The sequence below is a fragment of the Rhynchophorus ferrugineus genome, unplaced genomic scaffold, assembly GCF_030347505.1.
Source record: "Rhynchophorus ferrugineus isolate W39M unplaced genomic scaffold, kcgeb_rfMv2 rfM10, whole genome shotgun sequence".
NCBI classification, from domain to species: domain Eukaryota; kingdom Metazoa; phylum Arthropoda; class Insecta; order Coleoptera; family Curculionidae; genus Rhynchophorus; species Rhynchophorus ferrugineus.
In genome coordinates, this window is record NW_027472589.1 from 11,185,887 (window position 1) to 11,213,476 (window position 27,590).

Genomic DNA, 27,590 nt, shown 5'->3' on the forward strand with positions numbered 1-27,590 from the left:
GAAGTTTGCATCTCTCATTATCTTTAGATCTTTCATTGTTTAAGTTTAAGTGTGTGAGTTCTAGGCTCTCTATGTTTTCTTGAAGAAATTTTGAAGCAGTGCAAGCAGTTTTAGAAGACATTCCAACTGCAAATTCAATTGATTCCGACTTTAACAGCATCAGTTAAATATCTAAAGTCCGTAAATTGAATGATGTTAATTTAACTTATTTTACTTTTATCGCGGGCCAACAGTATCCGTAGTTAATTGCGTTATGATTGATTGAATAATAGAGAAATTGCTATTAACAGATTCGCGTTTTTAGGCGAGTCATTGAAATCGGACCGAGGTGCTGCGAACCTCTTTGATACGGTTCGAAATTCGACGGGGCCCGAATGGGGGGGATTGTGGCGGCGTCGAGGAGGGCACGTGGGCCCGGGTCGAGCCAATTTGTGTTCTCAGCGGGGTAAAATAAACACGTACGGGCCTGGCTCAGCGTTCCGATGACTGGGCACATTCTAAGCGAACGCATCATTAGTCATTTGGCAAGATACGTTATCTGGGTGACGAGGTGTACTTTTAGCGGTGATTACAACAGACTTCGTGCTTATTGAATTCGTTTTGGTTTATACAGGGTGCGCGGACGAAGCAAATCACGCTCAAGTCATCGTCGTTCTTTTCTTGGGGAAATATTACCCTACTATTTATTCATTACCATTATCAGACTTTCGTTCAGGACGTTTAATTGTTTTATTTTATTTTTATTTTGCCTGGAGATGAAATAACGTATAGGAGGGTTGTCTTTTATATTTCGGGATTTCACTCCACAGTTGTCAATTTTGGTTTCAATGATTTAAAAATATTGATTTTGATACCAAGGGCACAAAGAATAGCCTGGAGGAATAAATATATTTGAAATTGTAAGGTTTCTTGGACGAAAACGTGGCTTGAACTCACAAAGAATACCTTCAGGCAGCTTACCAATTGATAAATCAGCTGTTTCCAGACGTTTACATGCGATGAGAAACATACAAGATAAAATGGCTGCAACACGACCTGAAATGCTATTTCGAACCATTTCAACATCGCAGTTTCATTAGTTGCCAGGTGAAAAGGGAGTCTTTGAAGTATTGTGATTGGCGATGAAAAGTTGATGAAGCTTTACTGTGAATATACATTTAGTGTGCATATGAATCAGAAGGTCTAGTGTATTGGAGCTGTTAAAACTGAATGAAACTGTTGCCGGTGCTTACCGACGTTTACAATAGTTCTGTCGCGCCCTGTACTCACTGCATATAGCATCACATTTGGCTGGCATCGAGTTTCGAAATGGTAGAGAAGTGCGAAAATGAATCTCTGTCGAACTACCACGCTACGCTCTTTGACACGATATGGCCATATTGCCAGAAAAAAGAGGAAATATTTTGATTAGAATATATAGTACCAATTTTTCTCAATAAATTCCTTTTTATAGTGAAAAAATGACAAGGATACATGCAAATAACTAATAGCATAAAATATATGGTATATAGACAGAGTTTATGTTCTTCTATTGAGAACAAACAACTGTTATGTTTCAGAATCATCCAGTCATTTAATATCGAATGAAAATACACTTTACAATGTTTTATTTTAAGTCGCCTGTCTTGATGTAACTTTTTCTTGATATGTCTTATATGAGTAGCCATTGGTAGTAAATCCTTTTAATTTCCGACAATTTAACAAACTATAAAATTTACCTCACCACAACTCAGCCTTTTCTTAGCACATTTAGCCGGATTTATTAACATATATAGAATTATAAAAATTTTAAAAATTTATTTCATCGGATATCTGTAGTTAAAGTAAAATTAATTCATTATATGTAAATTATGCTTATATTAAAGATATTTTCAGGAACCGTAACTGTTTGGGTGCGAGAACGAATCTCAGTCGAACGACCACTCTACATTTTTTGACACGATATGGCCATATTGTGAGAAAATGAGGAAAAGTTGTAAAAAATTGATGAAAATATTTTGGTTAAAATATATGTTACCAATTTTTCTCAATAAATACCTTTTTAAAGTGAACAGTTGATAAGGATACATACAAGTAATAGCATAAACTATATAGTGTAGACACAATAATGCAAATGAGGGTTGTCTTTTATATTTCGGGATTGTACTCACGAAACGTACTGTTATATTGCACACAGAGTTTATGTTGTTTTACTGAGAACAAAGAACTGTTCTGTTTAGATTTTTGTTGTTTCCAATAATAGTGTATGTATATAGTAAAGACTAATCTAGATTGTTCTTTTAGTAAATATTAATGTTTCAGGATCATCCAGTCGTTTAACAACGATCTAAAATGCGCTTCCATATTATGTATTTAAGGCATATTTAATATTTTATGAACATTTAGGGTCAATGTCTGTCAAACATATCGATTTCAAAGATTATCTCACCTACAATGTTAATTTGTCACTTCTTTTTTTCTTTACTACGGATAGTAAACTGTAGAAACAACATGTTTTAATGCCTAAAAAGTGAGTTTTGTAACCAATAGCGTAATTTTGGAGAATATTGAACGGTTAAATCAAAAAGTATTAGAAGGTGTTAAAGTTACAGATATATAATATCAGGAAATAACCACTATTTACAACAAGGTCATTGTGATTTGAAGAAAATTATTCAATTTGCCACTTATATTATGCAACAAACTTTTGAAAAGAATATTTAAGGATAACAAGGAGATACATTTTTAATGTCTTGTAGTAATACATTTTGAAAACTAGTATATACACAAATTATGCCAACTTCGTATATATCAACACTTAAACATTGAGTTAATTTATTTCAATAATTGAAATAAAAAATATTTAACATATGTTTATTAGATGTGATGTATGACTCCAGTTCTCATATTAGTTGAAACTTATAAATTCATTTATTGGTAGTCCAACCGTTGGATTTAATCGCATACTATATGCAACAAGGTACAACATGAATATCTTGAAAAATAATTCAGTTATGATTTATAGCATTTTGAGTGAAGCAATTTTTGTTATTGTGAAAAAAATGGATAAAAAGGAATTTCGCGTGTTGATAAAATATTGCTTTTTGAAGGGAAAAAATACAGTTGAAGCAAAAACTTGGCTTGATGCCGAGTTTCCGGACACTGCCCCAGGAAAATCAACCATGAAAGATTGGTATGCTAAGTTTCGACGTGGTGAAATGGGAACCGAAGACGGTGAACGTAATGGACGGCCAAAAGAGGTTGTTACCGACGAAAACATTTTAAAAAATCCATAAAATGATTTTTAATGGCCGTAAATTGAAATTAAATGAAATAGCAGATATACTCTAAAGATATCAACTGAACGTGTACATCATATCATTCACGAATATTTGGGTATGAGAAAGCTCTGTGCAAATTAAGCAAAAAGAAAAAGAAATTTGAAGCATTTGAAGAAGAAGAAAGTGCTGCTTCACCAAGACAATGCACCGTGTCACAAGTCATTGAAAACGATGGCAAAAATCCATGAATTGGGCTTCGAATTGCTTCCTCATCCACCGTATTCTACAGATCTGGCCCCCCAGCGACTATTTTCTGTTCTCAGATCTCAAAAGAATTCTCGCTGGGCAGAAATTTTCGTCGAATGAAGAGGTGATCGCCGAAACTGAGGCCTATTTTGAAGCAAAGGACACATCGTACTACAAAAATGGTATCGAAAAGTTGGAGGGTCGCTATAATAAAATTAATTTTGCCAAAAAATGTGTTTTACTATGGTAGGCTTTTCAATTGATCTGTTACATTGGTAAGTGTTTGTTTTTAATCGCAAATCCAGAATAATAAAAGGGAATAGTGTTTAAGTTAAATAAATATTTTCCACTTCTACAGGTTTATCTACCTGATATATCCTGATGATACCTATATATGTGATGTGTAATCAATTAATATTAAAATTGTTGTATATAAAATAATATCTTATGAATTGTCTTGTTGCGTTCAAATGAAATTTAATAGCCATATGATTTTGTTTCATCTACGAATATTCTACTTATATCCACCCTATACAACTAAATGAAATTCGATATTCAATTAAGAGTACCTTCAAGGTAGTGACTGGGCGCCTCTCGAATCCTATTAAATCGCTTATAAGCAACAAATTTAATAATGACCGTGACGAACGCTATTAACAACGCTTTGGGAGATTGATCGATCAAAACAGGGTACCGGATAGCGCCATCGGGTACGCGATGCGGCGACGGTACCGCTGCCGCCCTCCCGCGGCGTCTTCTCGTGAAAATTCTATTTCGAACTCGGCTTTTGCTAGCTTATAAACCAACTTGCGCCTCGCCGTTGTTTCTGTTTTCTATGCGAATTAAAAAAAATTCAGTATCTTTCACTGTTAAAAACAAAATCTTCGGTTAATATGTAATTCATTCCGTTAATAATGTTTCTTTTCAAAATATATGGTGGAATAGCGTCCTTTTATGAAAGTTGATTTTTTCTGTATTACTTTCTTGTGTTTATTTTGGATTCAACGATTTGTCGTCAATGACAAGAAAACTTTCTGGATGACCAAAAAAGTTGTAAGACAATGAATTGCAACATTTAGTAGATGATAACCCAGCTGAAGAGCGTTTAGGCTTCTTAGTAGTTGACTGATTCATCAACTACTATTTCTAAACCTTTACCTGCCATGAGAAAGATCCAAAAGGAACAAAAATGCTAACATTTGATTTGACTGGAAGATGCCATTTGGAACTGCTTCAAAATCTCGGTTTCCATGATTTCGAGGTCATCGTCCAGCTCTTCGTTGGTTACGTAGCTATAAGCATTGGTAATTAATCGTAGAACTTTATTTTAGGTGCGTTAGATTACTAATTGGTTTGATGTTTTAGTGTAACCCAATATTTGCGCCCCGTAGGTCCAAATTGGTTTTATGATTGACTGATCAACTCCGTCTTTGGCTTGCGTATTTCCTGGATTCAATCAAAATAGGTTTAACTGTGAGTGTGTGGCACAAACTTAACACAAACCAGAGGAGGTTCACCCTTCAGGTGAAACTCATGTTTCTCTATGTGTGGTCATTGGTAGTCCTTTTAATTTACAACAATTTGACAAACTATAAAATTTACCTCACCACACCTTGGCTTTTTCTTACCACACTTAGCCGGATATATTAACATATATAGAATTATAACAATTTTTTAAAATGTATTTCATCGGACATATGTGGTTAAAGTAAAATTAATTCATTATGTGTAAATTATGCTTCTATTAAAGTTATTTTCAGCAACCATAACTATTTAGGTACGAGAATGAATCTCAGTCGAACTATCACTATACGCTCTTTGACATAATATGGCCATATTGTCAGAAAATGAGGAAAAGTTGTAGAAATTGATGAAAATACTTTGGTTAAAATATATGTTACCAATTTTTCTCAATAAATACCTTTTTAAAGTAAACAATTAATAAGGATACATACAAACAAGTAATAGCATAAACTATATAGTGTAGACAAAATAAGGCAAATGAAGGTTGTCTTTTATATTTCGGGATTGTGCTCTCGAAATGTACTGTTATATAGCACACAGAGTTTATCTATTGAGAACAAACAACTGTCCTGTTGATATTTTTTTGTTGTTTCCAATAATAGTGTATGTATATAGTAAATATGATTTTTGTGCTATTTTTTTTCTAATCTAGATCATTGTTATACTAAATACTAATGCTATGTACGAAGTAATGTTTCAGAATCATCCAGTCATTTAACACCGAACAAAAATGCGCTTTACAATCTTTTATTTTAAGTCGCCTGTCTTGATGTAATTTTTTCTTGATATGTCTATATGTGTAGCCATTGGTAGTAAGTCCTTTTAATTTCCGACAATTTGACAAACTATAAAATTTACCTCACCACATCTCAGCCTTTTCTTAGCAGATTTAGCCGAATTTATTAAATTTTATTAATTTTAAAAAATTATTTCATCGGACATCTGTATTCGTAATTGTTTGTGTGCATTATATTTTTTTAAAACAGTTCTAACATTCTCTTAAATACTCCACACCCTGTCGCCAGTATAGAAAGATTATTTAAAATAATATACAGATGTAACTGAAGTATCTAAAATATTACACTAGGAACCCATCAGTCAACGATATAAAACTACACTGATAAGGCGAAGACGGTACCGAGAGGAACCTCTTCCTCGTGTTGCAGGAGCCAAAAGGTATTCTATTTCATTCTCGGGGTCCGTTTTCGATATGGACAAAATTATTTCCCACTGCCGTTCGTCGAGCATAAATAAATTGGCGTGGTAAATTATTGCTTTTATCTGCGAAGTAATGCGATATCGGTAAATCAGCAGCTTCGTCTTCTGCAGCCACGCTGGTCGGGGATATTTCATTTACGGGGTACCATGGTTTAGTATGCGTTCAGTTTTCAACGGGATTCCCGAATATATCTGGCGTTTATTTTCAATAATATATAAATCTAATACACAGGTGCCTGATGTAGTCAATGTTAATACTTCCATAATCAGAACTGGGCAAAGTACATAATTTACTTGGATTAAATTGTAAATTGTAAAATACTATTGCCCATGTATTTAAAATACGAAATGCAAAATCTTTTAAGTCGTGTATTTTAAATACAAAATGCAGTATTTTATTATTTTTATTTAAAATACAAATTACAAAATATAAGTGTTAGGTGGGTTATATAAATAAAGTAGAGCTAATCCAGTTCAGCCTATTAATCACTAAAATAAGGGTCGCTTTTCATGAGCAATACATTTTTAAAAGTACTATTAGAGTTAATGTTTGCAAAATCAATAAAATCATTATCTTTTTTACTAGTACAGTTATCCCTGTTACTCTCAGTCATTGCTTCATGTTTTTGTAATTTGCGTCTATTGTATTAATTGCAAGGTTTTGAATTATTTACCGCTTATCTGTTGTGATGCTTTCTAACAACCATCGCATTTTATTAAATATTACTAGGACAATAAATCGCTATTTAACAAATTAAAGTTGTTCATTCAAAAAACAAAAATGTCACAAAAATGGTCTTTCTAAGCCATCTTCTAATTGTGACGCTATAATAGTAATATGCCACAAATTGCAATTCTGCATCTGATGTAATTTGATTTCTACAGATATTACAGTAGACAGAAGTATGCCATACTTAGAATTATCGTAACTAATAATAACCACTAATAAACTTACAATAATACACAATGCTGTTGAATCACAAATATTTGTATCCATACTGATCTTATCCCATTCGTTTCTTGTTTCACAAAGAACGAGGTACAACGTCGTATAACGCAACGTACAACCACAACAGACTTTTTTGGGATTAAACCTGATTTTTTCTTGTCTCTTCGCGTTCCTTCCCTTCGTCGCCATGCCGAAGCTTTGAATGGATTGAGATTGGGCCACTGTTGATTCTCGCACGGTGACTTGATGACTTCGAGCCCGTCTGTTCACTGTGAGTTTTGTCATCATGCCCCTATTTCAGTCTGCCACATACTGAACGACTGTCCAAGGCTCACCCAGATCAGAACTAGGTTTTTTTAATAACATCTTTATTAGATACGCTTAGTACAATCTTAATTATACATTAATTTATTACTACTCTTCATTTGTACTTGGATTAATTCACAAGCAAGACGAGTGCGAGAAAATACATCAATATGTATTCCTCAATAATAAAATTATAATAATTTATTGCTATAGTTTACACTAAAGGTATACACTTTATATTAGTTCGTATGGTTTGGTTCGTTTCAATCTCCTGACATCCTGTGCGCTGTCCAGCAGTTGTCTTCTTTCGTGTTTTAATATGAAATCTTGGATAAACTCGCAAATGCATTTGATTTCCAGGTCATCGTACAGTTCTTCGTTGGTTACGTAACGATAAACATTGGTAATCAATCGAAGACCCTTGTTTTGACAGCGTTGGATGACTAGGTGATTTGAATTTTAGTGCAACCCCGTATTTGCACACCATAGGTCCAAATTGGCTTTATAATTGTCTTATAGGTCAACCTCTTTGATTTTAGATCAAGTTGAAAGTATCTTCCGACTAACCAGTATAGTTGTTTTATTTTGGTTCTAATGTATTTTGCTCTTTGTCTAACGTGATGTTTTCAATTTAGAACTTAGTATGGGCTGCAAAATTTGAAATTCCTCAACAGGAGAAAATAGAGACAGACTCCTCGGATTTTTACGAGATACCTTCGTAGAGTCTAGCCTATGCTAAGATAAGTGTCACTGACTAAATAACCATTACCACTTGGGTATAGGTGCCAGTGTGTGCTGTCTGTATAGAACCTCTACTTCGTTATGGTTGTGTTTGCAGTCCTGCATTTGTGTTCATTTTTAAATTGTATATACACTATTTATACTTTTGCCTCCCTGTTTGTGTTATTAATTTTATTTGTTTATTAATTTATTATTGTATATATATACTTTATGTATGCCCATATCCCCTTATATCAACATTATTATAGTATTGTATAGTCGCGAAATGACGACATCTGCCAAACCGTTAAAAAAAGGGACGATTTTGATGATAATGACAAATAACAACCTGGAGGATTAAAAAAGTTCAAAAAGAATGTCTTGCACAAGGAAGACCTATCTCAAACTTTCAAGGAACTATAGTTCTTATAGTATAGAAACTTAGACAGTTGGTAAAATAACAATTTCCAGATGTTTACATCCGAAAAAAATATCCTCATGGATCATAATTTTATGGTCTTAAAGTCTTGCTGTACATACTTGACTATATATGGATCAGCAAGGCATAGTGTATTAGGTACTGTTAACATAAAACTTGTAATCTGTTACTGAAAATGTCTACAGATCACAGTTGAACAAATTTAACGGCGTATTATTGCAAAAAAAGGAAATATCGAGTAACAGACGCAAAGTTAGGCTTTTGCATGACAACGCTCCACCATTTGACATATTTAGTTCCAATTCTTCCCAATAAATGGCTTTTTAATTTGAAAAAATGATACAAACACCTAATGTAATTAAAATTAAATTTCATCGGACGTCTGTACTAAAAATGAAATTACTTTTTCATATATGAATAAGCAGTTTTTTAAACATTTTTTGCGGTATTCTTGATTATATATGTTGTTATTGTCCTTTCTTGATAAAAAAATTATTGATATATATATATATATATATATATATATATATATATATATATATATTCAAATTTAAATTAATTTCAAATTCATTTAAATTTTATTTCAAGTTCAAATTCAATATTATATATATTCAAAAAAAGAAGACTACAGGTGTTTGATGAAGTCGCTTCTTAGTAAAACTTCTTCTTAGGTTGGTTTTAATTGGCGTAAACTGTACGCGCGTATTAAAGCCAATATAAAAAGCCGTATGATATAATAAATCCAACAGGATTGGGCATAAATCAATAGTTGCATTAAGTGACCGCACATCCACCGCGCGATCCACTCCGGTATAAGACGACCATCGGCATCGAGTCCTTTTTTTCTGTTCGAATACCGTCCGTATAACTTTAACCCGCTGATATGATCTTTTAACTGCATATTAAACCAGAGTTTAACTTGTAGTCATAAATATTTTCACATTATTTGTAACTACACGTCGGCTCTCATTCATTGATTTAGTCCGCTTGTAAACGCCTGCCTTTTTTTTCGTCGTCTTCTTCTGTTTCCTCCCCTGTTGCCGTTTTGATTTCGGGCCACGGGTTCTTTATTATTCGGCGCGTACGCGTCGACCATTCCGATCGCCGACCGATGGGAACGACCGTAAATATCGTTCGGTCGTCATATTTTTGTCTTTTATGGACTCGATAAACAATCGGGATGAAAGGAAGGTCGCTGGGCGGCGTGATTAAGATGGAGATTTGGGTGAATCAACTTTATTGGGTATAAAAGGTTTGGGAGTCTTTGTTTGTTTGTCATTTTCCTCTAAGGAGGATTTAATCAGACACCTGTAGTAATTTTATAATAAAATAAGTATATACGCTTTTGGACTTGAGCAACCAAAATCTGAATCCAATCTGTTCTTAATCTAAATCCGCAGTTCGTTTTCGAAAATTGGTTGTAGTTTTCGAAATATTCAATAAATGTATTATTTTACTATTTTTCTGCATTAACGGCCATTTGTTGAATTAAAAAGTATAAATCAGAAATGATCAGAGGTTAGACTGCTGCGATATTTTTCAAGCATTAAAGTATAACAATAATCGCTCATCATGCCTTCGTCCCAAATTCCTTGGTACCGCCTTTTGAATTTCGCCGTATCTTGGTGTAACCGCTTCCCTTGTTCGTCGTTAGTGTCGGCCAAGTTTTGTGTCTTTCAGTCAGTCTTTACAGCATTAACTTTTATTCTTAATTTATAAAACTGCATTAATATATATATATATATATATATATATATATATATATATATATATATATATATATATATATATATATATATATATATATATATATATATATAAATAACATTTATAATATCGCACTGTCTGCAAAATCAATTCTTAAGCAAACATATTTTTCCTGCGTTGCTGTCAACAGGCAGACCACATGGTTCTTCTTATTTTCGTGATGTGATTTCGACATGAAATTTTCTTTCCTTTCTATTTTTTCTTTTACTCAGTTAAATCATTATATATATATATATATATATATATATATATATATATATATATATATATATATATATATATAATGATTTAACTTCCTATGGTCTTAAACATTTTATAGCATTTTTTATCTGAACTTACCTTTGTTCTTCGGTAGTTCTAACAATACTCTACCAATCAAAAGTAATGCAACAGTTTAAAGAATACTTCGTAATAATTAAACAAAACCATTTAACAATAATTTAACTAACTAACCTTTTTTTTAATAAGAAATTGCATTACTTGAATTTTTTAGTGGAACTATTACTAAATCGTATTGTAGCAGTAATCGACTAGGTACTGTGCTACTAGCAGACAAATAACTAAGACGAATACTCTATTAATAATTATCAATTTTAATCGGGTAAAATTAAGTTTTGTACTTACCAAAACGTCACAGTTTATTTAACTGGAATTATAACAATGACTTATTTTTATTTTCAAAAATCAGTAGAAATTCTAACACAGACCCACAACCTTTGTATTAATAACATATATTTGTTAAAATGATGGGATTTCTTTCATAACCATCAGGTTGCCAAATTAAATTAATTATTTATATATTATAATTAAACTGATTATTTATATGTTCTTATTATGTATAATTATATATAATATATAAAACATAATTTTAAAGAACCGTTAAAAGGTTTAAAGCCTTTATCGAATAACAAAAAGAAGATATATTAGAGAGTACCGCTCTAGTACCAATCTGACGTTTACCCCACAGGGTTCCGTCTATAGCTGCCAATATGATTTTTTTATGGGCGTTTGGTCATGTCATGGTTTAGGCGCCAGCGTTGTTTTAAAGGTGTAGAGACGTCTTCGAGCGCTGCACGAGCTAAAAGGTCCGATAAAAAAAGTAACGTAAAAGACCATGAAAAGGGTTTCGTACCCTTGGAAATTATTGATAATTTATAGATGAGTTCATAGGAGAGGGTTGATACAGTTATTTTTCTTCGTGGCTCTTTTTTGTGGCGATTTTTTGCGCTTCGAAGCGTTACGGATTGATTGTTGAAATTTGAAAGTACAATCAGCGTTAAAATTCGTTTCAGATTTGTTTGTTCTTTGATCTTAAACGTTAATATTCAGTCGGTGATAATATATTTTTGTTTATGGACGATATTTTCGTTCTAATTTGTATTTTTTACTTTCAGCATGGCGAAGATTGTGATACTTCTGTACAAACGCCGGTAAGTTGTTGAAGTTTGGTGTCACTATTTACTAATATAAGTTATAACTAACTTTGGTAATGGTACTTGTAATGATGGTTCAGAAAAAGAAAATTTGAAATAATTACCATAAAATAATTGAAAAAGTGAATATTTATGTACGTTGTGCATAGCTACTATATATATATATATATATATATATATATATATATATATATATATATATATATATATATATATAATAAAATAAATATTAAAGTAAAAATATTACAAGGATAAACATTTATTTAAGGTACAATTTTATTTCACAAATATATAGAATACTTAATACATAGAACAAAAAAATATATATTATTTTAAATACTTTTTAAATTTGTATTGTGCCAAAATCTAATATGTTTTTAAGAAATTATTTGTTTAATTAGTTTTGTATAGGTTCAGAAAATTTGAAATTATTGCCATAAAATAATTGAAAAAGTGGATATTTAATAAGATCTGCTTCATTTAATACGTCTCCTATATACAGGGTAGTTTAACAGCTGTTATTCATTACACGAAGGAATTTTCTTCAACAAAGAGAGCGCGTTGTCCATAGCTATTATAGTTGCGTTGTGCATATACTACATATATATATATATATATATATATATATATATATATATATATATATATATATATATATATATATAGCAAAAGTAAACATTATATTAAATACAATTATTAGAAACAAGGTCTGAAATGTCAAACACTGAATATATGTTCTGACAAGAAGTATATGAAGTATATTTGTATTTTGCCAAAATGTAATATGTTTTTAAGAAATTATTTGTTTGATTAGTCTTTTTATTACATTTTACTTGCATCGATACAAGAGCAAGACGAGTGAGGAATAAATACAGTATCTATAGTTATAGTTGCTTTAATAGTAACATGATTTACAATTAAACTAATAGTAGATCGTTCAGTTATTGGTTGGTTACGTAGCGATGAGCATTGGTAATTAATCGAAGAATTCTTATTTTGCCGTCGTTGGATTACTAGTCCGGCTTGATTTAGCTTGTTTTAGTTCAACCCCATATTTGCAATTCATAAATCCAAATATGCGTATAATTGACTAACCAGATGTTTGACTAGTAATTATTTTTTATTCGTACTTAGGAATCTTCAGATTTGGCTACAGGGTGGATTTATACATAACTGTCAAGCACAAGATAGCAATAGTATAGTATTAAATCTGTATCAATAACGGATATTGTTTCAGAGGTTTTCTAAATTTTTCTACTAATGGAATCAAAAGTTGTACCTTGTGCTTAAAAATCATTGCATCCTATATTTTTTCGTCTAGCATCAAAGAAAAATTATGTGTTAAAATTTGTTCCTAATACAATCAGTTTCCTTTTTTCTGTGCTGATCCTTTTAGATTCTTTATATCAACCATACCTCATTTACAAATTTATGATATCTACATGAAGTTTAAGAAAATCTTTAAATTTACCATCGGATTTTTATATAATCACACCTTGTGTTAGTTTTCAGTTTCCAATAACTTCTTTATTCCCTCCAGCTGTCTATTAGATTATTGTAGTTATTTCTATTTACATCTTAAGTTTCCTTCATTTAGACTGACTAACCAATGGGCAAAGAGGCACAAGTATTTCTATTTTGCCATAAAACACATTTTAAACTTTGTTTAATATTAAAATGTTAGAAATTGGTTGGTATTTTCAAACCAAATAACTCAGTAATTGGCCTATTCTGTCTATGAAACTTTATAGTTTTTTACAGAATATTTATAGCTAATTAAAATATATGTTTGTTGATCATAAAGGGCGTGATCTAATATCGAAAGAGTTCTTATTGCGAACCTCAGAACAAGGCATGGAGGCAAGAAAAAAAACTGGAGATATATCGCTAATTTTATTCAAGCATACAAACACACGACGTGTTATGCAACCCATTAACATTTATTAAACCGCTGCGCACGAATACATTGTCGTATTGGCAGATCCTCGGGGTCCGATAAGAAGGAGGTCAGTCTCATTAAAGAATTTATTAATAAAGCAGGAAGTCCGAATACAAATGGGTTTTTAAAATTCGTTCATTTCCTAGCGGTGTAATTTATATGGAACTGGGTAGATGTCGGAATTAGCAGGGTGGTGCTTTAGCTGGTGGACGACGAGGAGGTTGTAGAGGAAAGGTGTAATTATCGATAGATCAATCCTAACGAAGCGCTAGTTGTGCCCACTTCCATCTGCTTGTGCTAAATAAATGTTTCATGATTAATACAAGTGATTATTTTTGAATTTAGTACCAATAATACTGTCGTCAATGATTTCACATTTATTTATGACGTAATCTTTATGCTCTTAGGTGTGTTGAATTCGCAAATGACGTCGTTTTTGTTATAGTCAATTTGGGTAATTATAATATTAATAATTTGGGCTTGTCTGTAGATTTCTCTAGAGTGTCCAGCAGTAGTCTTATTGAGAGGCTCCATTTCCCTTGATATCTTTTTTACGTCTCTTATGGATTAATGAAATCGTTCTCCTTGCTCTTCATCCACATCTCCCAAATTTCCGGAAAGTAGTCGAGGTGAGAATGAAGAAAATGTACTTTTGAACAACCTACAGCTTGAAATATTCTTTGCATTCTTTCGACGATTTGTTTATAGTTAGGGTCTTTGCGATTGCCTAAAAATGTATGACCTCCTTACAAACAACCCATTCTTCTCTTTGAGGATACGTCATGGTCATGATGAATTGTGGGTCGGTCCTACGAAAACACTTTTCTTCACTTTTGCTTCTGAGAGGTCTCGAAACTTTGAAATATGTTTTGTCTTTGAATCAATCTCCATTTTTCGTAGCCATATTACAAATTGTTTTATCAACATCAACTTTATGTGTAGCGATGGTAAAATAACTGTATAAGATTCTTGGAGGTACTAATGATTTCTGGAGTTACGATTTTTTGAAAAGACGCCATTGTGCTGTATCGTATTAAAATGTTAGTTACAATGCTAGTTAAGGCAACTATGTATTTCAGTTCAAGTCAGTAAAAATGTATTCAGAGTATTCTATAAATGTTACGTTTCTGTTTATATTTTATTTAATATTTATACAATAATTGAAGAGATATATATATGGTAAAACAGGGAGGGGAATGTATTTGATTGCATCCCTCTCTATATTCCTTCAATTAAGTTTTAAGCTTGTCCCAATGAAAATTCTTTCTCCAGTTTAACTTCTAATAAATGAGGATATTTTATACAATATTTAAATCATCTTTAAACAAAGTTTAAACAAATTATTTCATCAAGCCGAACTCTCTATATATTACTTGTAATCTTTTTGGAGTCTACTAAAGATTACTGCAGAGTGTTCTTTTTGTTTGTATTGTATTTCATGTTTATACTGTATTAAAATAAGAGTGAATGCAACAACTATCTCTTTTCATATTTAGATAGAGATTGATAGTTTATTTGATAAAGTGCAAATAAAAATTATAGTCAAATCATTTTTATTGACGACAGAAATGGTTTAATTGTTAAGATTCAAATAAATCCTACAGGATTATTAGCACAAAAATCTTATTAAATTACAGTTACAATTTCGACAAGACACCGAATGTTAATCGCGAACAAAACGTGCTAATATTAATGGTGTTCATGGTTTCAAAAAAAGTGGCATCTATTTTGTGCTTCTTGGTGAAATTACCATGCCAGTCAGAAACCGGTATACCCACTACAAATTTTGTAACATTTAATTGCCGTCATTTGTTTTAATGGCTACTGGTTTTGACGCTATTGTTCAGTCCGCTGTAACAATTCGTATAGAGACTTAATATTGAAGTTGATGTGAAAGGTAACGGTGATTCGTGACTGCGTGAAATTCAGTATAATTCAGTTTTAACATTTTAATTCAGTTTTCGCAACCTTTCCATGAAGCTTTCTGGAGCTACCGCCCTATTGTTCTTGTCGAAACAGTGTTACTCAACTGCTGCCACTTTGCGCTGAAGTTTTTTATTTTCTGCCCACAATTCTTTTTATTTTTAGTTGGTCTCTGTCAGTTAACTTTGGGTTTTGTCGTAGTATTCGTCTTCGTCGCTGATGTTTTGCCTGGTTTCATATATGCTATCATTTTGTGTATTGTCATAATTTTTAGTCATTGCTTGTTTTCTCCATCGCAGAACAAAGCGTAAATACACTAAAATATAACTTACAACGTTTAGCTTGCAAGTTCAGCAATACACGTCGTATTATTGGCACGGAAGTAATGTTGCCAACGTGCAACAGGATGTACTATGGTGCTCATATTATTTTATCTATGCCCTGTATATGTCTTAAAAACATGCTTACAGTTATCAAGAATTCGCATCAGTCAATGTCCAAACATCAATGTTAACATTTTAAACAATAATTTAATACCAGAAAAGTTAGTTTTTTATCAGTAACTTGTTATTCTTTATTTCTGCATATTAGACAACGTTTAATGTTATAATAACTTCTATAACGTACTAACTATAACAAATACTTATTAGGTATTTATTTTCCATATAGTTATGTATATAGTTAACAATCTTGACGATTGTTGAATTGGATCTATGTGTTTGGTGTTTAAATGCAAGTTTAATGACAGATCACCGTCTACAGTAGGGCGCGGTCCTGCAAAAGCATGTAGAGTAAAAATTCGACACACCACATTACACATTTTTTTTAAGTTTACACACCTGTTATTGTACTCCATAAGCAAATAGAAGTGGGAGATTGCATAGGTCACTGAAAGCTGTATTACAAGTCTATAATTCTAGGAGTCAGATTAAAACATAACCTACAGCCTTTCTCGATTGAAAGTTGCAATTTAGTAAAATTGGGTTTATCTCAAAGTAATGAAACTAGAACGAGAATTATTAGAATTATTTCAAGAGGTGAAGAAATTTCACGATGTTGGGAGACTGGTATCTGATCTAATCTGAAAATATCTATAAGTGTATGTGAACTATAAGTGTATTTTTAAAAATAAAGACACCAGTTTGACACAGTCGATTTTAGTGTGCGATTTTGATGTGAATGACAAATAGCGACAGGCAAAGTTCGAATACAATACGTCAAGTTTTATTTGGACGAAAACCCAACTCAGTCTCAAAGAGTTTTCAGACAGCTTGGCATTTGATGAATTGATTATTTGCAGACGTTTATATGCGATGGGAAAGACTTAAAAAGTGGGAAAATGGCTTTAACACGAATTGACTAAAAGAAATAATTTCGAATTGTTTCAATATCGACGTTTCGTTGCTTGTCAGGCAAAAAAGTAGAGTTTTCTCTTCCGCGTTGTGACTGGCGAAGAGAAGTAGTACGACAATTAATTTTTATTTATTAATCCCCTAGAACGTCAACAATCTGCCCGTGGGCAATAAGTATTATTATATGGTTTTAGTTATACAATGTATCTATTCTGACATGTAGAAGATCACTTCAGTAAGTGATCTACTGTACAACTTATAATCTAAATCTTATTCTAGATACTATTATAACTTATTCTAAACTCTATCCTAGAAAAAGATGTCTTATTTTAAAGTCTATCCTAACTTATTCTAAAAACTATTCTCAGCTATTAAAAGCTTATTCTAGAGATTATTAAATTTCACTCTATGTGTATTAATCAGTTCGTATGGGAATTTGCGTATTGACTTATATAGCAAAACCCTATTATCTAATGATAATTTAGATTTACGCCCTATCAGCCAGTACATTTGGTTTAGTTTCCCAGATACAAAGGAATGATGTCACATGTAGATTTTGTCTCATTTGTTTTGATACGCCACGTTTTCAACCACAATTAGGCTTTGCTAAGATGAAGTTGGAGGTTTCTTGTGGCTGATATTGGATATTCGACAAGTAATGTACTACGAGAATTCCCAGTCCAAGAAATCCTGTGTGAGTGTAGGAGAGCCATTCACATCGATAGACGAAATATTCATGACCATAAAGTTTTGATGGGTAGTGACTTATAGTGTATTATGAGCTAGTAAAAGGGAATGAGACTGTTATTGCAGATATTTTCGAACCTGAATTGAACAAATTCAAAGAAGTGTTGGTGCAAAATATACCAGCAATGACAGCGCCCGACCACATCTTACAGGAATTGTAAAGGATACACTGTTACAGCTGCAATTGGTAGTATGTCGTATCCAGAGTACTCATCACACATAGCACCTTCTGACTACCACTCGTTTAGATCGATACAATATAACACCTATTATCCACTCTATAAGATGCGACATCCAGTGACGGTTGAGGGATAAACGAACTGTTACAACTTGAATGAAAAGTGTTGCGATACCCAGCACATTCTGGCTAGCAAACAGTTTTGACATGATGATTGTGTGCGAAAGGACTCGACACGTTATCGCCATGTTGATAAAAAGATGGGAAAGTGTTATTGAAAAAGGTGGAAAATATTTTGATTAATTTATATTGAACCAAGTTTTCTTAACAAATGTCTTTTTAATGCAAAAGAGTGATAAGGGCACATGCAAATACCTAATATCTATTCTGAAATATTTAATATTAATTCATAGTATATAACAGGTCAATTGAAGAGTCCCCGGTCTGACACATAGATGGCGCTATGAGAATTAAATCCATATTTTTTTTAGTTAGCCCTAAACATCAAAAGATGCGTGTATAAACTTGACAGCTGTCTGAAGCAACTTTTGTTATTGTGAAAAAAATAGATAAAAAGGAATTTCGCGTATTGATAAAATATTGTTTTCTGGAAAAAATACAGTTGAAGCAATAACTTGGCTTGATTCCGAGTTTTTGAACACTGCCTTAGGAAAATCAACCATCAAGGATTGATGTGCTAAGTTTAGACGGGGTGAAATGAGCGCTGAAGACGGTGAACACAGCGGAGGCCTAAAAAGGTTTTCACCAACGAAAACATTAAAAAAATCCACAAAATGATTTTGAATGGCCGTAAATTTAAATTGAATGAAATAGCGACACTCTAAAGATATCAACTGAACGTGTACATCATATCATTCACGAATATTTGGGTATGAGAAAGCCCTGTGCAAAGTGGGTGCCGCGCGAGCTCACTTTTGACCAAAAGCAAACGACGAGTTGATGATTCAGAGCAGTGCTTGAAGATGATGAAGCGTAATAAACCCGAGCTTTTGCGTCGACATATGACAATGGATGAAACATGGCTCCATTATTTCACTCCAAAGTCCAATCGACAGTCATCCGAGTGGACTGCATACGATAAACCATCAACAGCGACTATTACATAGCGTATAAGGACAAATCGTACTACAAAAATGGTATCGAAAAGTTGGAGACTCGCTATAATCAGTGTATCACCCTTGAAGGGAATTATGTTGAATAAAACAAACTAATTTTGCCAAAAAAACTGTGTTTTACTATTGTAGGTCGGGGACTTTCAATTGTTCTGTTATCATATGAGAGAGACTTACTTATATAGAGGATTTTGATCTAGAAAAACTTCCAAAGAACAAAAAGAGGAAACCGAGAAAAAAACGATAAATTCTAAGTCGATCATTGTTCCACCGAATGTTCCTTTATCGGCTTTTAATTTCGTTTTAATTACGGGCCAAAGAGCAAGGGGAAACGGACAGCGAGTCGAACAACAACTAACGAACTGTTTATTAAATAGTTATTCGCACGGTTCCTACACCGGGGACGATCTGTCTCCCTCTCTTTCTCTCTCTCTCTCTCTCCGCCATTATTAATCATCATTTTAATTAATACGTTACGTATTATAATACGGCGGTAGACGTTGGCGATCGTTATCTGGGCCGCGTTCATTTTTTTCTCCCCCTAACCCTACTTATTCCTCGGCCCGACGGAATCCTCTAAACCTTATTGAAAAATTCAATTAGTCGAACTTAAACGGATATTTGTCTTGGGCCGTTCACGGCCGCTAATGGAAATTGTACATGGCGCGTAAAAATTATGTGTGTTGTTTTAATTGTGTTCGGCGTTGTTCCTGTGCTATCTTGATGGGCGTGACAAATGATGTGGTGAATAAACGAAATGGTAATTTTATGCTATTTATGTACGGACGAAAAAACGACGATTTGTCCGACATTCTTTCGGTACCATTTTGGATATTTGTAGAAAATAATTGATTTAATAGTTTCGCAGATATGGGCCGGGTGAGCTGGTGCATAAGCGCTGCGGTACTGCAAAACATAATTTTGTAATCTCACTAAAATACTAAAATATTTTATATTACTTGCCAGAAGGCAAATCCCACTTATCATTCCCGAATTGTTGTTGTAATAAATGTTTAAAAAAATTGCAATGAAGGTGCGAGCCACGGAAGTATAGAATATTCAAAACAGTAGTGACACGAGATGTTGCCGCAGCGACTCTGGATTTTAGTACATTTTGGCTCTGACATATAACAAAATTTTAATACAAATAATATAATGAAAAAATATGTTATGTATTATAATTTATTTTAACATTATAGTACATCTAATGTATATATTATCAATGAACTTAAAACTACAATTAATTATACAGCCACAATAATTTATAGGTTAGAGTTGTTTTATTATATTGACATTGAACTTTTTTCTATGCTAGTATAGGTAGAGTTCTAGGCGTTTTATGCAGTGGTATCCCCCAAAGGCCTAATCCACCTAATTAACAATTGTGTTTCTGAGTAATGTATTTTATTTTCATTAGAGAGCATATTTATGTTTTATGCTTAGTTCTTGTTTCTTTCAAGTTCTTGTTCACCGAAGACGGCGAACGCAGTGGACGCTCAAAAGAGGTTGTTACCCACGAAAACATTAAAAAAATCCACAAAATGATTTTGAATAACCGTAAATTAAAATTGAATGAAATGGCAGACACTCTAAAGATATCAACTGAACGTGCACATCATAGTATTCACGAATATTTGGGTATGAGAAAACTCTGTGCAAAGTGAGTGCCTCGCGAGACCAAAAACAACGACGAGTTGATGATTCCGAGCAGTGTTTGAAGATGATCAAGCTTAATAAAGCCAAGTTTTCGCGTCGATTTGTGAAAATGGATGAAACACGGCTTCATAATTTCACTCCGAAGTCCAATCGACAGTCATCGTTCAGTCCGAGTGGAAAACGCAAGAGTCGGCTGGCAAGGTTATGGCGTCTGGGCCATCAACAGTATCAACGACTATTACATAGCGTTATTGGGCCGTTTGAAGGACGAAATCGTCGAAAAACGGCCGCGTTTGAAGAAAACGAAAGTGCTGCTTCACCAAGGCAATTCACCGTGTCACAATTTAGGTGAAAACGGCAAAAATCCATGAATTGGGTTTCGAATTGCTTCCTCATCCACCGTATTCTCCAGATCTGGCCTCCAGCGACTATTTCTTGTTCTCGGATCTCACAAGAAAGCTCGTTGAGAAGACATTTTCGTCGAATGAAGAGGTGATCGCCGAAACTGAGGCTTATTTTGAATCAGAGGACAAATCGTACTACAAAAAGTGTATCGAAAAGTTGGAGGGTCGCTGTAATCAGTGTATCACCCTTGAACGGAATTATGTTGAATAAAAAAAACTAATTTTGCCAAAAACATGTGTTTTACTATGATATGCCGGGTAGTTTTCAATTGACCTGTTATATTTTTCTGATCTTGGGTCAGATATTAAAACGAATTTCCGAATAGTTTTTTTATGTGCGATTTAATATTATTGTAATATTGTTATAATTTGTAATTTATAAAATAACATATAGATAATATCAATTTGTTGTCTTGTAAATATCTTTGCAGTAAATGTCTAGTCCTACGTAAATATGTTCAATATTTAGTAGTCAACTTCCAATCTTATTCCATTATAATCTATAATAAATTGTCTTTCATCATGTATTCTATATAATTGTGACTAATCCGGAAATATTGTATGTACTACACGTGATCATAATACCCAAATAACACTTTAGCAATGTTAAAAATTTTGAACATGTCTTGAATTTCTTGAAATTTTTGAAAAAAAAATTCTTCATTTATTTCGTTTTTATTGACCCTCTATTTTGTTTCTAATCAGTATTTTTACTTTTTCTATAAAACTATCTATATCTTGTAACTTTAATTTCTAGTTGGAACCCAAAAAGTGCCAAGAATGGTATGTAACAGCGAGCAGGGGCGATTACCAGGAATTGGTCAAATTAGCAAGGGAAGAACCGCGTCTAGTTAACAAAAAGGTAAGTCATGCTTTTTGATTTTTATGGTTCAATTTATTACTTTTTATTTTTATATGTATGTGTCTAATTTATATTTATCTTGTCTGAAGTTATTTTTATTCTGTTCATTTCAAAAGCAGCTTATTTTCAGGATTATTCGAATTATTGTTTATATATAACAAATACAATCAAATGTATTTAATAATATAGGGTATTGGTAACAAATCAGTAATTCTTATTAGATATTTTAATTACAATAATGAAATTGTTTATTAGTAAATATTTTGTATTTATCTGGCTTGAAGCTCTATTGTTTTATGTTCTTTTCATAGGTTGCATATCTTTAGTATTATCCGATATTTATTTATTTTTTTAATATTAGTATTAATTTAATATTTATTAAATATTTTAATTACAATAATTTAATTGATTATTAAAATATATTTTATTTTATATTTTTTGAAATTATATTATTTTATATTCATTTAGCATATATTCAGTATTATCCGAATACATTTTTATATATTTTATAATAACTTCAAGAAATACCAAGTTTTTTTTTGATATAGGGTGTTTATAACAAATTAATAACATTTATCAGGTATTTTAATTACAATAATTAAATTGATTATTAATTTTTTTTGAAATTATATTATTTTATGTTCATTTAATAGGTCGCATATTTTCGGAATTATCCGAATATATTTTTATATATTTTATAATAACTTCAACAATTAGCAAGTTTTTAATTAACAAATTAATTAATATTTATTAGGTATTTTAATTACATAATCAAAATGATTTTATTTTATCTTGTTTGAATTGGTATTTTTTATATTCATTTAAAAGTTAGCCTATTTTCATCATTGTTCGAACTTTTTTTAAAATAATTTCACTTAGTTTCAGCAATCACAACCAAGTTTATTTAATAACACAGGATGTTGTTAATATGAGTAACATTTACTAGATATTAGTTTAATTACACTAATTAAACTGATTATCAAAATATATTTTATATTAATTTTTACTGAAGTTATCTTATTTTATGTTTATTTTATAGGTCGCATATTTTCAGTATTATTCAAATACTTTTTTATTTATTTGAAATAGCTTCCACAAAGACAACCAAGTTTACTTAATAATATAGGTGTGTACGATTTTTTAGATATTTTAATTACAGTCATTAAATTAGTTATTAAAATCATCCAAAAAATTGCGTATACCTCAGCATTCAGATGAAAATTTATTGAAAATTATAGTGTTACTTGTGTGTTATAGATAACTTTTTTTTTGTTTTTCTCTGTTGCAAAACTAAGCGAATAGAAGGTACTTTCTTTAAGAATCAGCTCTTATTAATATGTTCGCGCATTATAAATATATTTACTTATTATTACTGAAGTAAACAACAGTATTATCCGAATATATTTTTATATATTTTATAATAACTTCAACAATTAGCAAGTTTTTTTTATAATATGGGGTGTTTATAACAAATTAATAACATTTATTAGGTATTTTAATTACAATAATTAAATTGATTATTTTTTTTTTTGAAATTATATTATTTTATGTTCATTTGATAGGTCGCATATTTTCGGAATTATCCGAATATATTTTTATATATTTTATAATAACTTCAACAATTACCAAGTTTTTTTAAATATACCCCATATTATTTATGACAAATTAATTAATATTTATTAGGTATTTTAATTACAATAATTAAAATGATTTTATTTTATCTTGTTTGAAGTTATATTTTTTTAAATTAATTTAAAAGCCTATTTTCAGCATTGTTCGAATTTTGTTTTTATTAATTTCACTTAGTTTCAGCAATCACAACCAAGTTTATTTAATAACACTGGATGTTGTTAATATGAGTAATATTTACTAGATATTAGTTTAATTACAATAATTAAACTGATTATTAAAATATATTTTATATTAATTTTTACTGAAGTCATATTATTTTATGTTTATTTTATAGGTCGCATATTTTCAGTATTATCCAAATACTTTTTTATTTATTTGAAATAGCTTCCACAAAGATAACCAAGTTTACTTAATAATATAGGGTGTTGATAATAAATCAGTACTGTTTTTTAGATATTTTAATTACAGTCATTAAATTAGTTATTAAAATCATTCGAAAAATTGCGTATTCCTCAGCATTCAGATTAAAATTTATTGAAAATTATAGTATTACTTGTGTGTTATAGTTATAGATTACTTTTTTTCTTTTTCTCTGTTGTAAAACTAAGCGAATAGAAAGTATTTTCCTTAAGAATCTACTCCTATTAGTATGTTCCCGCATTATAAATATATTTACTTATTATTGTTGAAGTAAACAACAAATATTATTGAATCTGTATGTTGTTCTTGTACAAATACGCATTAAGTTATATCTGTTTTGATGTAAACAGGAGGTATATCTAATTTCTCGGGCCATTATCACCCTCTATAGTATTTAACTGTAGCTACACGTGTTCGACATGTTCAGGGTATTTCCTGTAATATCTTGGACAGCCTCTTTACCTCTTGCTCTGCTTGTTTCGCCGAATATTTATCGTGAGATCTTCCGCTGGCCCTCTTCTAGACAACACCACCACCGTCACCACTTAACTCGGAATCGGTAACGATTTCCTCATGTAACCGGAGATTTATTGCGGATCCGTTGCCATCATGTTGAACCTATTCCGAGCCAATTACCAATAGTTATCGTTAATTTGACGCAGAGGCCCGCCGAGAATTTTTACTAGGACTGTGCGGGAGTATCGGGTGTCGTCCGGGACAGACGACGTCGACGGTATTCTGGCGCCGTCGCTCGGTCCATCGCATGTGTCAAATCTGGCCGGTTTGACGCCTTTTCGGGGTGCGTCGATGACAGAGTGACGGATGGCCCGGGGATGGTACGGGCGCTGGCGCTCGAGAGGTTTTGCGAACGATGGTTGTGTTGGTTTTCGCTGGATTTTTTTTTGAACTAATCGTAAAGATTGTAGTTAATGTTTTTAAATGTTCTGGGTCACAATAACACTTCTGTTCAAGGGGACACAAGAGAATTGTGATGATACAATGATGATATATGTTATTGTCCATCAGTATATATTAATGAGATATAACCATAGGTTTTTATAATGAAATATTTTTCTTAAACATGTTAATATAGAGAATAATCTATTTAGTTTATCATTATTAATCGAAATTGGTCAAAATTGGAACTATTGAATCGGTCGATAGTCGCAAAACATTTGAACCCTTCGTTTGTCAAAAGACTAGTCGAATGAAAATAGTAATTATTATTTCATTCGAATGCAGGCAGGAATGATTTTTCCAATAGTGACATAAAACGAAGATTCGTATTAATTTTGAGAATGAAAAAGAACATATGTAATTGTAGATAGGTAGAAGGGTAGTGTAAATTAATGTAATATATTACTGTTACTTTGGATTTGTAAATAAAGAATGGAATAATGTTCACAAATATTTTTTATAATGACATAATATTATAGAAATCTTTTTTGTTTTCTCCAAGCATGTCATCAGTAAGACGGACATTTACTTAATTCTTCTCTTACTAATTGTGAAGGAGGAAGGGAAACATATAGTTGGTGGGTCCTATTCTGTTGTGTAGAACTGTTCATTTTCGTTTTATATTTTAGTGTTACTTTGGGTTTGTAAAATAAGAATGGAATAATGGCTCCAAATGCTTTTATCGGATTTTAATAATACTTCAATTACTATTTTTAAAAAATATATAATATAATAAATGTAACAATATATAGATAATTTATAGAAATTGAAGATAAAGAGTCTATTCTATTTACCAGATGTCAATATTCTCTCATAAATACTAAAACCAGATTAATTTATAACTGTGACATGATTATTAATAATCACTATATACCTTTATAATAATATTTTTAAAGTATTACTTTTAATTTAAAATATTAATTTTATTTTTGAATTGTTTAATTCAATGTTTTCCAACTCTAGATAAAAGCATTTTTTAATGTCTGAATACAATCATATGTTAGTATATTTATTGTAACAATTTTGGTAAATCTAAAATACATGTTTTTCATGTTAGTTCGACCATAAGAAAAATATTCTGATATACAGCGTTTCTTATATATCAATTATACAATTTCAAAAGAATTGATATAAAAACGGACTAGAACTTTCATATTTTGTCAATATTATGTCATTGTGATATCAGGAATCATTATGAACTCAATCAATTGTAGATAAACATAGAACCATTTAAAAAATAGTAGTTTAAAATTTAGCATAGGCAGTAATATTTCAGTGTTTTGTATTTTTTAAACTTCATTTACAAGACGTAAACCAGTTGAGTGAATATCGCGAATTATTTAAACAGAATATTTAACAGGAATGGTAAAAGTTATATTTGAGAATTCACTAAAACGTTATATACTAGATCAATTAATACAATTGTCGTTTTTTTGTGTATAGTCTAGTTTTTGAGATATAAGTGAAAATATAATTTAAATGTTGTTTTTTAACTTATACTTAGTTAGTTCCACCGAAAAATGATATCGATTACCTAATTTTCAATATAATTTTACATATGTCAGTACTGTGATCCTTTATTTAAACTGTTTTTAAACGATAGTTTAAAACTGAACCCCAAAGGCCCCTCCTTTTACCAACTAGGGGTTAATCTGGACTGGATGGACCTACAGTTTAACATGGGCTCCTAGCCACGGTCCTCAGGATTAAGCCTACCGACTGACGAGTGACCAACTTAGAAATTATCCTAGAATACATCCGGTCTTGCCCAGTCTGGTTACTGGCATTTTCCTTGTCGGATTTTATACTCATGCCTAAGGACAATCACAAACATAAATTTACAACCATGCCCCAGCAGGATTCGAACCGTGGACCGTCATGTCGCCTTTACCACTGTGCCAACCATACCGGCAATAATAAAATTTATTTGATATGAAATATCAAAGGCATATAATTAAAGAATATTGTGTATTGTAATTCAATCTATCAAGGAAGTCTGTCGATATAAAAATAAAATAAGAGCATTCAGAGCATTTTACTTTGCTAAAATTATATTAACCAAATTGTTAATTACAATAAAAGTAAACCGAGCGAGATTTACATTGTGAATGACTGGCAAGATACAGATGGCTCCAGCGTTGATGTAGTCACTTGTACACCCAAAATAATATAAACATGTTCAAATATTAATGAACTAAATTATTAATTCAACATGAATGGTGCACGCCCTCAAGAATATGTACTTGGAGAAAACATACCTTCTATATTGATGCGTTTTAAAGGGCCTATACATTAGTTTTAAAGGATTTTTTTTATTTGAAGCTTTAATTGTGGAAAATCGGTACAGTGTATTTTATTCAATGTATTGTCTATCGATAGCGACTACTTTTCTGTATCTTTCGAAGCTATCCACGAATCGACCCATTATTTGGTATCTTCGTAAGAAGTGAAGCATTGGTCAGATAGCTACCGAGTCATATGTCGGAACAAGTAGTAATCACGAGGAGCAAGGTCTGGAGAATACG

The 27,590-nt window shown here is 31.7% G+C and overlaps 1 protein-coding gene across 2 annotated transcripts in view; it reads left to right on the forward strand.

Annotated features, from left to right (window-relative positions):
* The window catches only part of LOC143204048 (uncharacterized), a 188,912-nt gene that overhangs the window by 19,936 nt on the left and 141,386 nt on the right, over window positions 1–27,590 (forward strand). For both annotated transcript variants that reach the window (XR_013007495.1, XM_076416484.1), the window contains exons 3-4: window positions 11,824–11,859; window positions 21,952–22,065. Coding sequence is in view for 1 of the 2 variants with exons in the window: in XM_076416484.1 (XP_076272599.1) it covers window positions 11,824–11,859; window positions 21,952–22,065 (150 nt within the window). In the remaining variant the exon portion in view is untranslated. The remainder of the gene's footprint in view (window positions 1–11,823; window positions 11,860–21,951; window positions 22,066–27,590) is intronic.